General features: G+C 44.0%; 2 protein-coding genes across 4 annotated transcripts in view; both read right to left on the bottom strand.

Annotated features, from left to right (window-relative positions):
• LOC137353660 (testis-specific serine kinase substrate-like) overlaps window positions 1-4,930 on the bottom strand; it is a 30,210-nt gene extending 25,280 nt beyond the window's left edge. For 2 of the 3 annotated variants that reach the window (XM_068020015.1, XM_068020016.1), the window contains exons 1-2: window positions 4,468-4,930; window positions 2,650-2,866 (exon numbers count right to left, since the gene is read on the bottom strand). In XM_068020015.1, the coding sequence (XP_067876116.1) occupies window positions 2,650-2,866; window positions 4,468-4,643 (393 nt within the window). In that variant the 5' untranslated portion in view covers window positions 4,644-4,930. Of the gene's footprint in view, window positions 1-1,807; window positions 1,886-2,649; window positions 2,867-4,467 lie in introns of all 3 variants that reach the window. The other variant, XM_068020014.1, reaches the window with a different exon arrangement.
• A 2,166-nt stretch (window positions 4,931-7,096) lies between these two features.
• The window catches only part of trpm4a (transient receptor potential cation channel, subfamily M, member 4a), a 68,897-nt gene continuing 63,473 nt past the window's right edge, over window positions 7,097-12,520 (bottom strand). The window contains exons 23-26 of the mRNA XM_068020013.1: window positions 11,924-12,056; window positions 9,232-9,304; window positions 7,852-7,945; window positions 7,097-7,170 (exon numbers count right to left, since the gene is read on the bottom strand). Of these exons, the coding sequence (XP_067876114.1) occupies window positions 7,139-7,170; window positions 7,852-7,945; window positions 9,232-9,304; window positions 11,924-12,056 (332 nt within the window). The 3' untranslated portion in view covers window positions 7,097-7,138. The remainder of the gene's footprint in view (window positions 7,171-7,851; window positions 7,946-9,231; window positions 9,305-11,923; window positions 12,057-12,520) is intronic.

The raw sequence follows: 12,520 nt of genomic DNA, 5'->3' as shown, positions 1-12,520 counted from the left end.
CTGTTTAGTTAATGTTGAGTTTTAGTCTAGTTGTCATCGTAAAAGTGTTAAAATGTGAAATGTTGTCGTGTGATCCTTTAATTGGCCTGGGGAGTTCACATCTCTTGTTTTAAAGTTAACAGTTTCAATTGAGGTTGTAACACTCGGTATCAAATTTTGTTTCATAACGCTCCTGTAAAGCGCCTTGGAACGTTTGACTATATTAATGGTGCTATCGAAATGCAAGTTGTTGTCATTGTCTGGGTCCTAAGTGCCCAACGCACCTCACTGCAGTCAGCAAGTACAAGGAGTCTGGGAATCCATTCTCAGATTCATTGTGTCCCTCAGGCGCAATTTATGAATCTGGGAAATAGAATGACAGAATTTTATAACTCAGAAACAGGCCATTCGGCCCAACAGGTCCATGCCAGCATTTAACCCAATCAGCATATCTTTTTATTCCTTTCTCCGTCATGTGTTTAAATAACTTCCCATTAAACGCACCCACGCTATTCACCTCAACTACCCCACATGGTAGCAAGTTCCACATTCTAACCACTCTCTGGGAAAGAGTGGGGGAATTTTATGCTCTCCCCCATGGTTGGTTTGGAGGTGGGGAGAGCACAAAATCAGATGGGATGGTGGCAGTGTGGGGGCTTGGGGGGGGTCGCACCACCATCCCGCCTCCGCCAAAATATAGCCCAGGGCGGAAAGGCCTGTATACAGGCCTTCCAGCCCCACTGCCAATTGAGGCCCTTAACTAGGCAAATAATCTCCAATTAAGGACTTCTTCCCATCATAGCCGCAATTAACTGTGCGGTGGGCGGCCCAGTTGCCACAAGGGAAGCACGGCACGAAAAGCCGTGCAGTCTGCTTCCCAACTCCGGGAGTGGGGTCTCTTATTAAAAGACAATTAGAGTCTAAACTAGGGACCCGGCATCGGGAAGCGGGGGTGGGCTGAGAGCCATCCCCTACCATTGCTGTCGATCACCCCTCCCCCCCACCCCACTCCGTGACCCCCATTCCACATGACCCTTCCCGCCCTGACCTACCGGAGGCCTGGGTCTGATGACTCTCCTCAGCCTCTGGTGCGGCCGCCTCCAGCAGCAGCTACTGCTTCCACAATGGCGCTGCTGCTACCGGCCTCTGATTGGCCAACAGCTTTCCAAGGGCGGGACTTCCAGCAAAGCGTCCTCGATCCTATGAAAGGCCCGCTGCTGTCTACTAAAGTGCCTGATTGGCACTAACCTCGGAGGGCCTTCCGGAAAAGAGGCAATGGGGGGATCTTGGCGTTGGTTTCTTTGGAGGTCGAGACCCCTGCCGCCAGGATAAAATTCTCCCCGGAGGTTTCTCCTGAATCCCCTATAGGATTTATTACTGACTATCATAAATTTATGGTGCCTGGTTTTGAACTCCTCCACAAATGCAAATATCTTCCCTATGTCTACCTTATCAAACGCTCGCATTATCTTAAAGACCTTTATCATTTCACCCCCTCAGTCTTCTCTTTTTCTAGGAAAAAAGCCCCAGCCTGTTCAATCTTTCCTGATAGTTACAACCTCTCAGTTCTGGTATCATTCTTGTAAATTCTTTTTGCACCTTCTCCAATGCCTTGTTATCCTTTTTGTCATATGGAGACACAATTTGAGCACAATACTCCAAGTGTGGTCTCACCAAGATTCTAACATAAGTTTAAAATAAGTTCTCTGCTATTGAATTCTATTTCTGTAGTCTCTGTCTGCCCTGCCTTTGTATTGCTAATTTGTCAATCCTCATATTTGCCATTGTGATTGACTTGGATCAATTTTAGCCACGGTTTGTTCTTTACCTCTAGTTTTCGAGTGTATTCCTTCAACGTGTTAGTAGCATTTTTATTCTTCTCAATCTTCTCCAGAAAGATTGCACACTGCAAATCACAAAGAAAGATTTAGCCGCGCCCCTTTTGGCTTCAGGAAACCAAATGTTTTGAGTGTTGCAGCCAATCAGATTGACTGAAGACATCATATAGGGCAAGGGTTGCCCATTCTGGTTGGACCTATTCCTTGAGGTCTCATCACGTGACCTTCTGCCTCTGATTGCCCCGCCCCCACACTCCCTCCATTGGTACTCGCAACTGTCAGTCAAAAAACTTCTTTATTCCCACCTTGGATATTTTTTACATACTCAAAGTATGCAAAAACATTTAACGATCCTCTAACTATTTTCCTGGGTTTTTTGCTCAGAGCAGTGTCTTGGAGATTAATCTTTAATTCCTGGAAACTCTGGGTAAATCCTGGAGGATTGGTAAGTTAAAGAGTGAATAAACTGATCTTGAAACTACTAATGGCTGAAATCTAGGTGGAGTTTTTGTTCTTTTGATTATAACTCCTGAGCACTTTCTATAATGCCCAGACAGCAAGTGGAAAATCTACCCCATCAGCTCCTCAGATATGGAATCCTCTGCCTTTCTGCAGAGGAGGAGATCAGAAAATAATCTTCGCATATTTTGTATTCCTGAAGGCCCTCACAGGTACAGATCTCACCCTAAGGCCCTCACGGGTACAGATCTCTCTGTGATGACCTCACAGGTACAGATCTCTCTGTGATGACCTCACAGGTACAGATCTCACCCTAAGGCCCTCACAGGTACAGATCTCACCCTAAGGCCCTCACAGGTACAGAGAAACCTACCGGGCTGACATTGAGCTGCCTGGTGGCCCATGGTACTTTCATATCTTCTGCTCCTGAGACTGGAAACTGGCATTTCCTGGAAACCAGACTTTCAGCACTATCGGTGGAATCCTTGTCACAGGATAAGTTGAGGGCGGACACATTAGTGGAGGCAGCAGATCTCCTCAGCTCTGGACAGGAGAACTGTGCATCATCAATTATCTTATTGCGTTCAGGCCTAGAGGAATAAAAAGGCAGTGAGCTAATATTTTGGGGGAGGTCATCCATTTTGGCCCTAGCCCATTTATCAGTTGTGGATGATTCCCTGGTTGAGAGGTTAGACAAGAGATGTGAGGTTAGCTTTTTAGCTGTGACTCAGTTAATATTACTTTCACCTCAAGAAGGTTGTGGTTTCAAATCCTACTCCAGAACCTGAGTGAAAAAAAATTCTAGGGTAATGCTCCACTGTAGTGCTGTCATGTGGATGAGACATTAAACCAAGGCCCTGTCTGCCCTCTCATGTGGGTGTAAAAGATCCCATGGTGCTATTTTGAAGAGGAGCAGGGGAGCTCTCCCCCCTTTCCCGGCCAATGTGTATCCCTCAACCAACATCACTAAAAACAGATTATCTGGTCGTTATCACACGATTGTTTGTGGGTGCTTACTGTGCGAAATTGGCTGCCCTGTTTTCCTACACTATAACAGCGATTACACTTTGATAAGTAGTTTATTGGCTGTAAAGTGCTTTGTGGAATCTTGAGGTTGTGAAAGGTGCTATAGGAATGCAGGTCTTTCGTCTTTCTGAGTCTCTTCCCAGTTCCTCGTGGGTGCAGGTGTAAGGCATCAAGTTGTATGAATTGGTATTGAATAGACAAATTCACTCAGAGGACTCATTAAAATTTCAAGCTGGTATATTATGCGATTCTATTCTAAGGTTAGAGTTAAGCTGGATTTACTGTTATATGGGCAGGTTACACGACCCAGCGTGTTAGAAACAGGTTTTGCACAAAGATGGTGACAATAGGACAGTTGACCAAAAACTTGGTCCAAGAGCTAGGCTTTAAGGAAGATCTTAGATGAGCAGAGGCAGAGAGGTTTAGAGAGGGTACCCCTGAGTTTAGGACTTAATTGACTGAAGGCACAGCCGCCGAGGGTGAAGCAAAGAAAATGGAGGATGGATACTACACCAGGTGAAGCCACTGAAACAGAAAATAGAAGTAGGTTCACCAGACAGCTAAGTACATTGTGCAGCGAGAAGGGATGGAGAGATATGAAAGGAAAGAACCAAGGTTTGAGATCAATCAGAGACGGATGGATAAGAACAAGATACCGCGGATCCTGAAAATCTGAAATAAAAACAGAAAGTGCTGGAAATACTCAGCAGGTCTGGCAGCATCTGTGGAGCGAGAAGCAGAGTTAACGTTTCAGGTCAGTGATCTTTCATCAGAGGGATGGATTTGTTGGCCAAAGTGTGAAGATGGCAACCAAAAACACAGAGAAATTGCGAGCCGAATTTCCCTGCCGTGTGGGGACTTTGTGCCACATTTTGTGCCCCGGAAATACCTGCAATGTGCAAAATTGGCAGAAATTTGTTGTAAGCAACCTCTGCTCACTGGTGGAATATAATTTGAAGAATATAATTCAGAAACCCTGCACTATAGAGTTGATGGATCTTTGCTCTGTAGCAGGAAGGACTGTAACTAATCGGGACATGTTTGTTGGGTGCAATAGAGAGAAAAGTCTTCCAATCGCCCTGCATAAACGTCCCTTAGCTTAATGACCGCACAACATCGCTGAATTTAAAAATCCATCAAAATAAGTCGATAAACTGCTTCATACCCGTGGAAGGAGACCGACTTTTTCTTCTTGGTGAAGAGCCACTTTTTTTCTTTCTTTTCATGCTCAAGGTTGACTCCCGACATGTCTCCTTTGCATCTGATCTGCTCCTGACTGGTATTCCGGACCTGGCTCAGTTCATCGGATTGCCAGATTGTTTTGAAGATGATCTCCGTCATTCTTCAGCGCTTCACCTGTCTCGATGTTGGACCTGAAATGAATGCGAGAGGTGCTGGCGGGTCAAAGAGGGGGCAGGGAGCTGGGACCGGTGTGGCCACAGAAGAGATCTGCTCAGTTTTATCAGTGGGTTAAATTGCCTCACATCTTCTGTACTTGGTTTAGTAAAGAATCCCTCCATCAACGGCACAGGAGAATTTCCTTGCCCCGTAGGAGAAACAACACAGAGAACAATAGATCACAATAGCGGAAGCAAGTCTCATAACAGTTTAAAGAACACAGGGAATGATATACCATAGCAGCAGGGAGAACACAGGAAATGATGTGTCACACTAGCATAAAGAACACAGGAAATGATGTGTCACAATAGCATAAAGAACACAGGAAATGATGTGTCACAATAGCATAAAGAACACAGGAAATGATATGTCACAACAGCGTAAAGAGCACAGGAAATGATGGCACAATATTGTAAAGAACACGGGAAATGATGTGTCACAATAGCATTAAGAGCACAGGAAATGACATGTCACAATAGCGTTAACACAGGAAATGATGTGTCAGAATAGCGTTAGGAACACAGGAAATGATATGTCACAATAGCGTTAAGAACACAGGAAATGATGTCACAATAGTGTAAAGAACACAGGAAATGATGTATCACAATTGCAGCGAGACAGAGAGAGAACACCGGAAGTAATACTCAAAACAGCATATAGAACACAGGAAATGACATGTCACAACAGCATAGTAACGTGTCACAATAGCATAAAGAAGTGATGCGTCATTCATTCAATATCACACATCCAATGAATATCACTCTTCCACTACCACTCACTGAGTGTCATTCATTCAACACCACTGGACTTCCACTCATTAAATACCACCCATTAACCATCACTGATTTGATGTCACCCATCGATTAATCGCCCTCTGAATATCGCCTGTTCTAACTCTTGCCAGTTCTGACTGAAGGTCACTGATCTGAAACGTTAACTCTGTTTCTCTCTCCGCAGATGCTGCAAGACCAGCTGAGTGTTTCCGGCATTTTCGGTTTGTATTTCAGATTTCTAGCATCTGCAGAATTTTGCCTTTGCATTCCCTGTTCAACGTTGCCTTGTAATGCCACCCATTCAATATCACACACTCAATATCTCAACTGGGTACCACCCGATTTTACTACAGCAGAAATGTTAGCAAAATTTGTACAACAAATAGAGTTCAAGACTGGGAGAGTATTTGGCTGGTCTCTCCTCACCTAATATCCACACACACAGCAACTTGCTAGAAGGAGTCAGTCTGCCGTGATGAGGGTAAGAACCCTGACCCACATGGACCTTGTGCTCTGCATTCAGCTACATGCTCCAACTGGGGGAACTGAACTCTACTATGATTTTAATATGCTCCATATCTAAGTTTAACCTTGATTAGGGCAACAAGGCAACTCAGAAACAGGCCATTTGGCCCAACTGGTCCATGCTGGTCTTTATGCTCCACCACAAGCCTCCTCCCACCCGACTTCATCTCACCCTATCAGCATATCCTCCTATTCCTTTCTGCCTCATGTGTTTATCCAGCTTCCCCTTAAATGCATCTATGCCATTTCTGTGGTAATGAGTTCCATGTTCTAACCACTCTCTGGATAACATCATTTCGCCTATATTCTTTAGTGGATTTATTACTATCTTATATTTAAGACCCTAATTTTGATTGGCTCCACAATTGGAAATATCTTCTCTATAATCTATCCCATAAAACCTTTTTCATAACCTCATAGACCTCTACTAAGTCAACCTTTATCTCGAGAAAAGTGTCTAAATCTTTCACGATTTATAAGATATTCTTCGGTAGGTTGTCCAATTCGTCTTTTGTTTATATTAAAGTTATGTTTTAAATGCACATTACCGCTCCATTGTATTAATATTCCAAAAATAAGACTTATTTCTATTGTTTGGGTGCCTTTATTACAGTAATGCTGGTGTAATGTTAGTTTGAGTGTTTAGCTTAGAGTCTCAGTACATAACTAAAGGAACAAATAAAACCAGACAGACTGGAAATTTCCTGAACCTGGCATCAGACTAAGGGTTAAATTGTAAGAACCTTCAATGTAATTCATTCCACTTGTTCAAAAGATAATTTCAAGATTTGACACTTTTACAGCGTAGAACCATCAAGTTTACAACACAGGCAGAAGCCATTCAGCCCATCATCTCTGTGCTGGCCCTTTGCTGGAGCAGTCCAGGACTAACCTCACTGCCCTGTGCACGTCCCCTATGCACAAGCATGTATGCAACGTGACTAAGACGTTGCTACAATTGTCATTGCAAAAGAAGAGAAGCATATCGGGTTCATAAACTCCAGGATCGGTCCCACTGGATCTGAATTTAGTCTTGGCGCAAAGCTTGTTGTGCATGGTCACAGGCGAGGCTAAGGATCCTGGCGTTCGCAGTGCGACCCTGTGATTAACATTGCTGAGGCAGTTTTCATTATCGGAAGGTTACGGCTTGGTGTCTGTTTTAGATGAAGGGCCTGTGAAAGAAGAATAAAGTGAGATTAATAGATTTTTGTTGGGGGAAACCAAGGCGAGCAGATGGAGTTAAGATACGGATCAGCCTGATGAAACAGGCTCGAGGGGCTGAATGGCATCCTCCACTTCCTCTGTTCCTAAGAGTGCCACACAGGCTGACGCATGTCTGCAGGATGTCCCATCAGCATTGTGAGATGATAGCAACACCATCTGTTGCCCAGTGTCATGGGTAAATCATCCACACTTGCCCATATGTGTAGCATGCAACCCACTCCAGGTGCCAACAAACAGAACGACCAGTCCCTCACTAGGATTGGATGTACTCCTAGAGTTTTTGTCACATGACCTTCTGCCTCAAACCACCCCTCCCCTCAACACTCGTCCCATTGGTCCAGCCTCCAGGCACCACTGGCTTCCAATAGCCAACTGGAAAGGCAACAAATTCTTAGTTACCCAATTGGATTAATCGTGACTGTTTCACATCTTCAATATTTTTTAGACTGAGAAATGAAGGTGTTCAAAAAAAATTTGAAAAAAATGAACTTTATTTTAATGTTTTTCTTCCAGGTGTTGCTTGCAACAGTGATCAGGAGATTAATCTCCAATTAGGATTAACACCAAAGCAACCAATTCATGCCAGACCCATTTGAAAGGTTTGCGTTTAAAAAAAAAATTTACATTACCTGTAAATGTGGGCGGGTCTCTGCTGTTCTTGACGAGGTCACTTTGCAGTAAGGATTCCACCAACCACTTTAAGGCTTCAGTGCAGTAATCCACCTACAACAACAACTTGCAATCATATAGCGCCTTTAATGCAGTAAAATATCCCAAGGCACTTCACAGGAGTGATTATTGTAGTATAAGGGTCTGAAAGGGTTAATGTTGAGAGAGTCTAAAGAATGCCTCCTACCATGATGGTATAAGAGATCACATGTGAGAGAGACTTGAGGATAGATGCAGCGTGGCTTTGGAGGAGTCACACAGACTGGTGTGAAGCTGTACATAGTTATAATTTAATAAAGGTTAATGTTCTAATTATTCCAGCCTAAGTAATCTCTCTAAGCTGGACTAACTAAGCATATTAAGGTGGCAGCGTCCCAAACAAACATACAATCATTATCAGTAAAAATTTGCCATTGAGCCACATTGGGCGATATTGGGACAGGTGACAAAGCTTGGACAAATCTATATGTTTTAAGGAGTATCTTAAAGGAGGAGAGAGAGAGGCAGTGGGGTTTAGGGAAAAGAAAGAAGAACTTGCATTTATATATCACCTTTCACCACCACAGGATGTCCCAAAGCGTTTTACAGCCAATGAAGTACTTTTGAAGTGTAATCACTGCTGTAATGTCGGAAACGTGGCAGGCAATTTGTGCACAAATAGTATTGTAATAATGACTGGAAAATCTGTTTTATTGATGTTGATTGAGGGCTAGGTCACCGGGGAGAACTTCTCTGCTCCTCTTCAAAAGAATGGCCATAGAATTTTTCACATCCGTTTGAGAGGGCAGATGGGGCGTCAATTTAATGCCTCATCTGAGCCCATCCCATCCTCAGCCAAAAACTTGCACTTCCCAGTGAGGGAATTCCAGGGCTTAGGACCTAGACAGCTGAAGGCATGGCTGCTAATGGTGGAACGATGGAAATTGGGGATGTGCAAGAGATTATCTATAAGGAACCTATCAGGAAAGTGAAGAATAGCCCAATCACAAGGCAGCCAAGGCAGAATAGTAAACCTATATTGCTGTTAATCTCCCGGACTGAGTATTTTATTGAACTGGGAGATGTAGTGAATTCTTAAAGGTGATGTTGAAATGAATGGGAGCAAAGATAAGGGAAATCAAGAGACAATAGACAGGTGACACCAAGTTGGAGTTTGAAAAGGAAAGTTGTAGAATACTTCAGTGCAGCTCGGAAGGAGTGCCACACTGTAGGAGGTCTTTTGGATGAGATGTTATACACAGGCTCCATCTTCCCTCTCAGGTTATATGGGAAATTTCATGGCCCTTCAGATGTGAATATTTGCTCCAGTATTTCACCAGAGTTCGTGCAATCAATCCTACCTGTTTTTCCAGTATTCGCAGCCGCCTGTCATGCTCTCTGATGTCAGTTATGTAACTTAAAACACTGTCAACCCTAAAAGACAAAATGAAATGTCAGGTAACACAAACTGAGGGTGACTGTTACTGTGAGGCCTTCACATTCTGTCTCTTCCTTACTTCCTGCTCTGGGAATTTGGTCTCCCAGCCTTATTTATTTAATTTTTTATTTAGAAATACAGCACTGAAACAGGCCCTTTGGCCCACCGAGTCTGTGCTGACCAACAACCACCCATTTATACTAATCCTACATTAATCCCATATTCCCCACCACATCCCCACCATTCTCCTACCACCTACCTACACTAGGGGCAATTTATAATGGGCAATTTACCTATTAACCTGCAAGTCTTTGGCTGTGGGAGGAAACTGGAGCAGTCACAGGGAGAACTTGCAAACTCTGCACGGGCAGTGCCCAGAACTGAACCTGGCTCAACTGGGGCTGTGATGCTAACCACTGTGCCACCATCCTGCCTTCCTGCTCTGGTAATTCTGTCTCTCCCATCTTTCCTGCACTGGGAATTCTGTTCCTCCTAGCATGCACGACCGTCCATCCCATTGAATTGGATGTTTGTTTCTGCTGACTGAGTTGTCTGAGGCAATTCAGTTGTGGAAAGCTAATGAAATGAGAATCCAGCTGCGTGTGGGTAAAAGCTGGAAAACACTTTCTGTTATTTGAGCCTTTTCCTTATGGAATGATGATTGAATGACGTTTGTATCATGTGAGAGTTCCAGAAATTAGGGGGCAATTTTAACAATCGGGAAACTAGTGGGATTAGGTGTAACATTGATTTTACACTCCACCCTATTTTACTCTGCATTGAAAGCAGTGGAGAGTAATATTGGGAAATGATGTATCAATAAAGGCAATGTGATGGATGTTGTGTAAATGGATTTTCAGAAAGTGTTTCATAAAATGCCACATGAAAGGCTTGTTATGAAAATTCAGGCACAAGACATTAAAGGAATGCCACATGGACAGTAGATGACTAGGGGCAGGAAGGAGGGATAAATGGATATTTTCCAGTTTGAAAGGATGTGGGGAGTGATGTACACCACTGATTTGTGCTGGGCTGTCTTTTACTTTGTTATTTTCCATTTTTGTCAATAATTTGGACATAGGAAAAGAGGAATGGCACCTGCCAATGATACACAATTAGGGATGTGGTAAAATATGAGGTAGAAAACAAGAGATACAGAAGGACATGCACCAATTAGTGTAATGGGCAGACTGGTGGCAGATGCAATTGAAATGCAGGAAAATGAGAAGCGGTATGTTTGGGGAAAATGAACAGTGAAAGGAAATAGAGACTAAATGGTAAGATATTTAACAGAAAGGGGTATAAATTCGAATGTAAAACAGGAGCAACGCTGACCAATTTATCAGAAGGACGGCCCGCTACACCCAATCTGCTCAAAACTTCATCCCAGTGCTAAACTGGTTGGGACCATTTTATAGGCAGTCTGGGTAGCTATCTAAAACAGGAATTAGGCCTGTTACTCATGTTAATTAGGATCTAACACCTACTGAAGGATCCGCCTCAACCCCCCCTCCCCCCCTCCACCCCCCCACCCCGCTCCCCCACACCCTGTGCCAAACTCGGCCGCCTTGAGCTCAGATTTTCCCTACAGCCAAGCTAGCATTCCAACTCCAAACTCCTGTTGCCTGTTTCAGTCAGCTCCCCACCCACCGCGGTCCTCCACCTACTGGGACTTTCAAGGACCCGTGAGGCAGGTGGCCCGAAGTTTAATCCTCCCCCTCCGTCAAGCTGCCCAGGGAAGGGCGACAGATGCCATCAGCTCATCCTAAATATGCAAATCGGGCTCTCACCGGACCTCCATCTTTGGGTGTGCTTTTCCCTCACAGCCCAAAATTCAGCCCAGATGAAACTCTATCCCACTGATCTACATAAATCTTTAAAGGTGGGAGTGCAGGTATACATAAGGAAAGGGATTCTTGGCCTTGTGCAGAGGGCAGTGAAGATACTGAATTTCTACAAGTTACTATTTAGTTCTGTGTGTGTAGCTCAAAGCTATATAATTAGAAAGATATTACAGCCATATTGGGGCAGCACCGATTCAGTGGGATAATATCAGGACGAAGAGGTTCTAATTGTGATGGAAGCTTTGAAGAATTGGGGCTTTTCTGCTAGATCAGAGAGGGTTAGGTGGAGGAATCTATAGAGGCTTTCCAAATTCAGACAAGTTTTGTGAAGGTAAATCGATTACTTCCACTGGGTTGACAAATTGGTCACCTTAGGCCATTGAATATCCCTTCAGGAATGAAAGAAGTTAGAAAAGATCGTTTCATACCTAGGTTAATTAGACTCAAGTGGCTGTTGAGGCAGAGATTATAACGTTATTAAGAAGGGAACGGGAGTATTTTGAGAAAAGAATAATATAAATGGATAACCAGGCAGAGCAGGGAAATGGAATTGGATGAGATAGCTCCAGTTGGATCATCATCCAGCTTGATGGGCCAAATGGCCTCCTTCTGTGCTCTAATTCCTGTGATTCTGTAACTCCTCCATCGGCTATGATTGGACGAGGAACTGAAATTGGGACCTACTGGTCCGTTTGCCTGTGTTTATTTCTTTAGAGGTTTTAATGTCTTGGCCTTTGCCGTAACGAGAACATCAAATATCTGCCTCCTCACTTTTGCGCCGTCCTCTTCAGCCGCTCCAAGTTGCTATCGCGTTTGATTCTGTTTCGGGATATCAGGTAGTTCTCTTTCTGCACTGCCTCCCACGTCATTAGCCTATTGTCCACGGGCTCCGAGAGGTCCGTTACTGGAATGAAAATGAGACCATTATTCCTTTCCGGTTAATCCACAGACCGGCTGTAGTTGGGCAATGGGGTTGTGAGGAGGCATTCTGATTAATCAGTTCGGGCCTAGGGATGCCAACTCTCAAGGACTGCACTGGAGTCTCCAGATATTGAAGATGAATGCCCTGGGCGCTGCTGGGAGGAACCCAGGAGAAAAATCATGGCGGCTTCAAAAATATATTTTCTTTATTAGTTATAGAAATTATGGAAATGGGGAAAAAAGGCTATTTGACTGGAGGGGACAGTTGGAGGTCGGAGTTCGTGTGATGAAACCTCCAGGTTTATGTCCAACCAGAGTTGGCAACCCTCTTCAGGCTCCATCATAAATTATCGAAAAGGAACCCAAGTGATTTATATTGTCGCTGCTTGTTTCTCTGCTGATCAGGGGGATGGGTGGCCAATGGGAAAGTTGGCTATGTTTTACAAT

This window comes from Heterodontus francisci, chromosome 41 (genome assembly GCF_036365525.1).
Source record: "Heterodontus francisci isolate sHetFra1 chromosome 41, sHetFra1.hap1, whole genome shotgun sequence".
In the NCBI taxonomy this organism is placed as follows: Eukaryota; Metazoa; Chordata; class Chondrichthyes; order Heterodontiformes; family Heterodontidae; genus Heterodontus; species Heterodontus francisci.
This window is presented reverse-complemented; position numbering and strand designations above follow the sequence as displayed.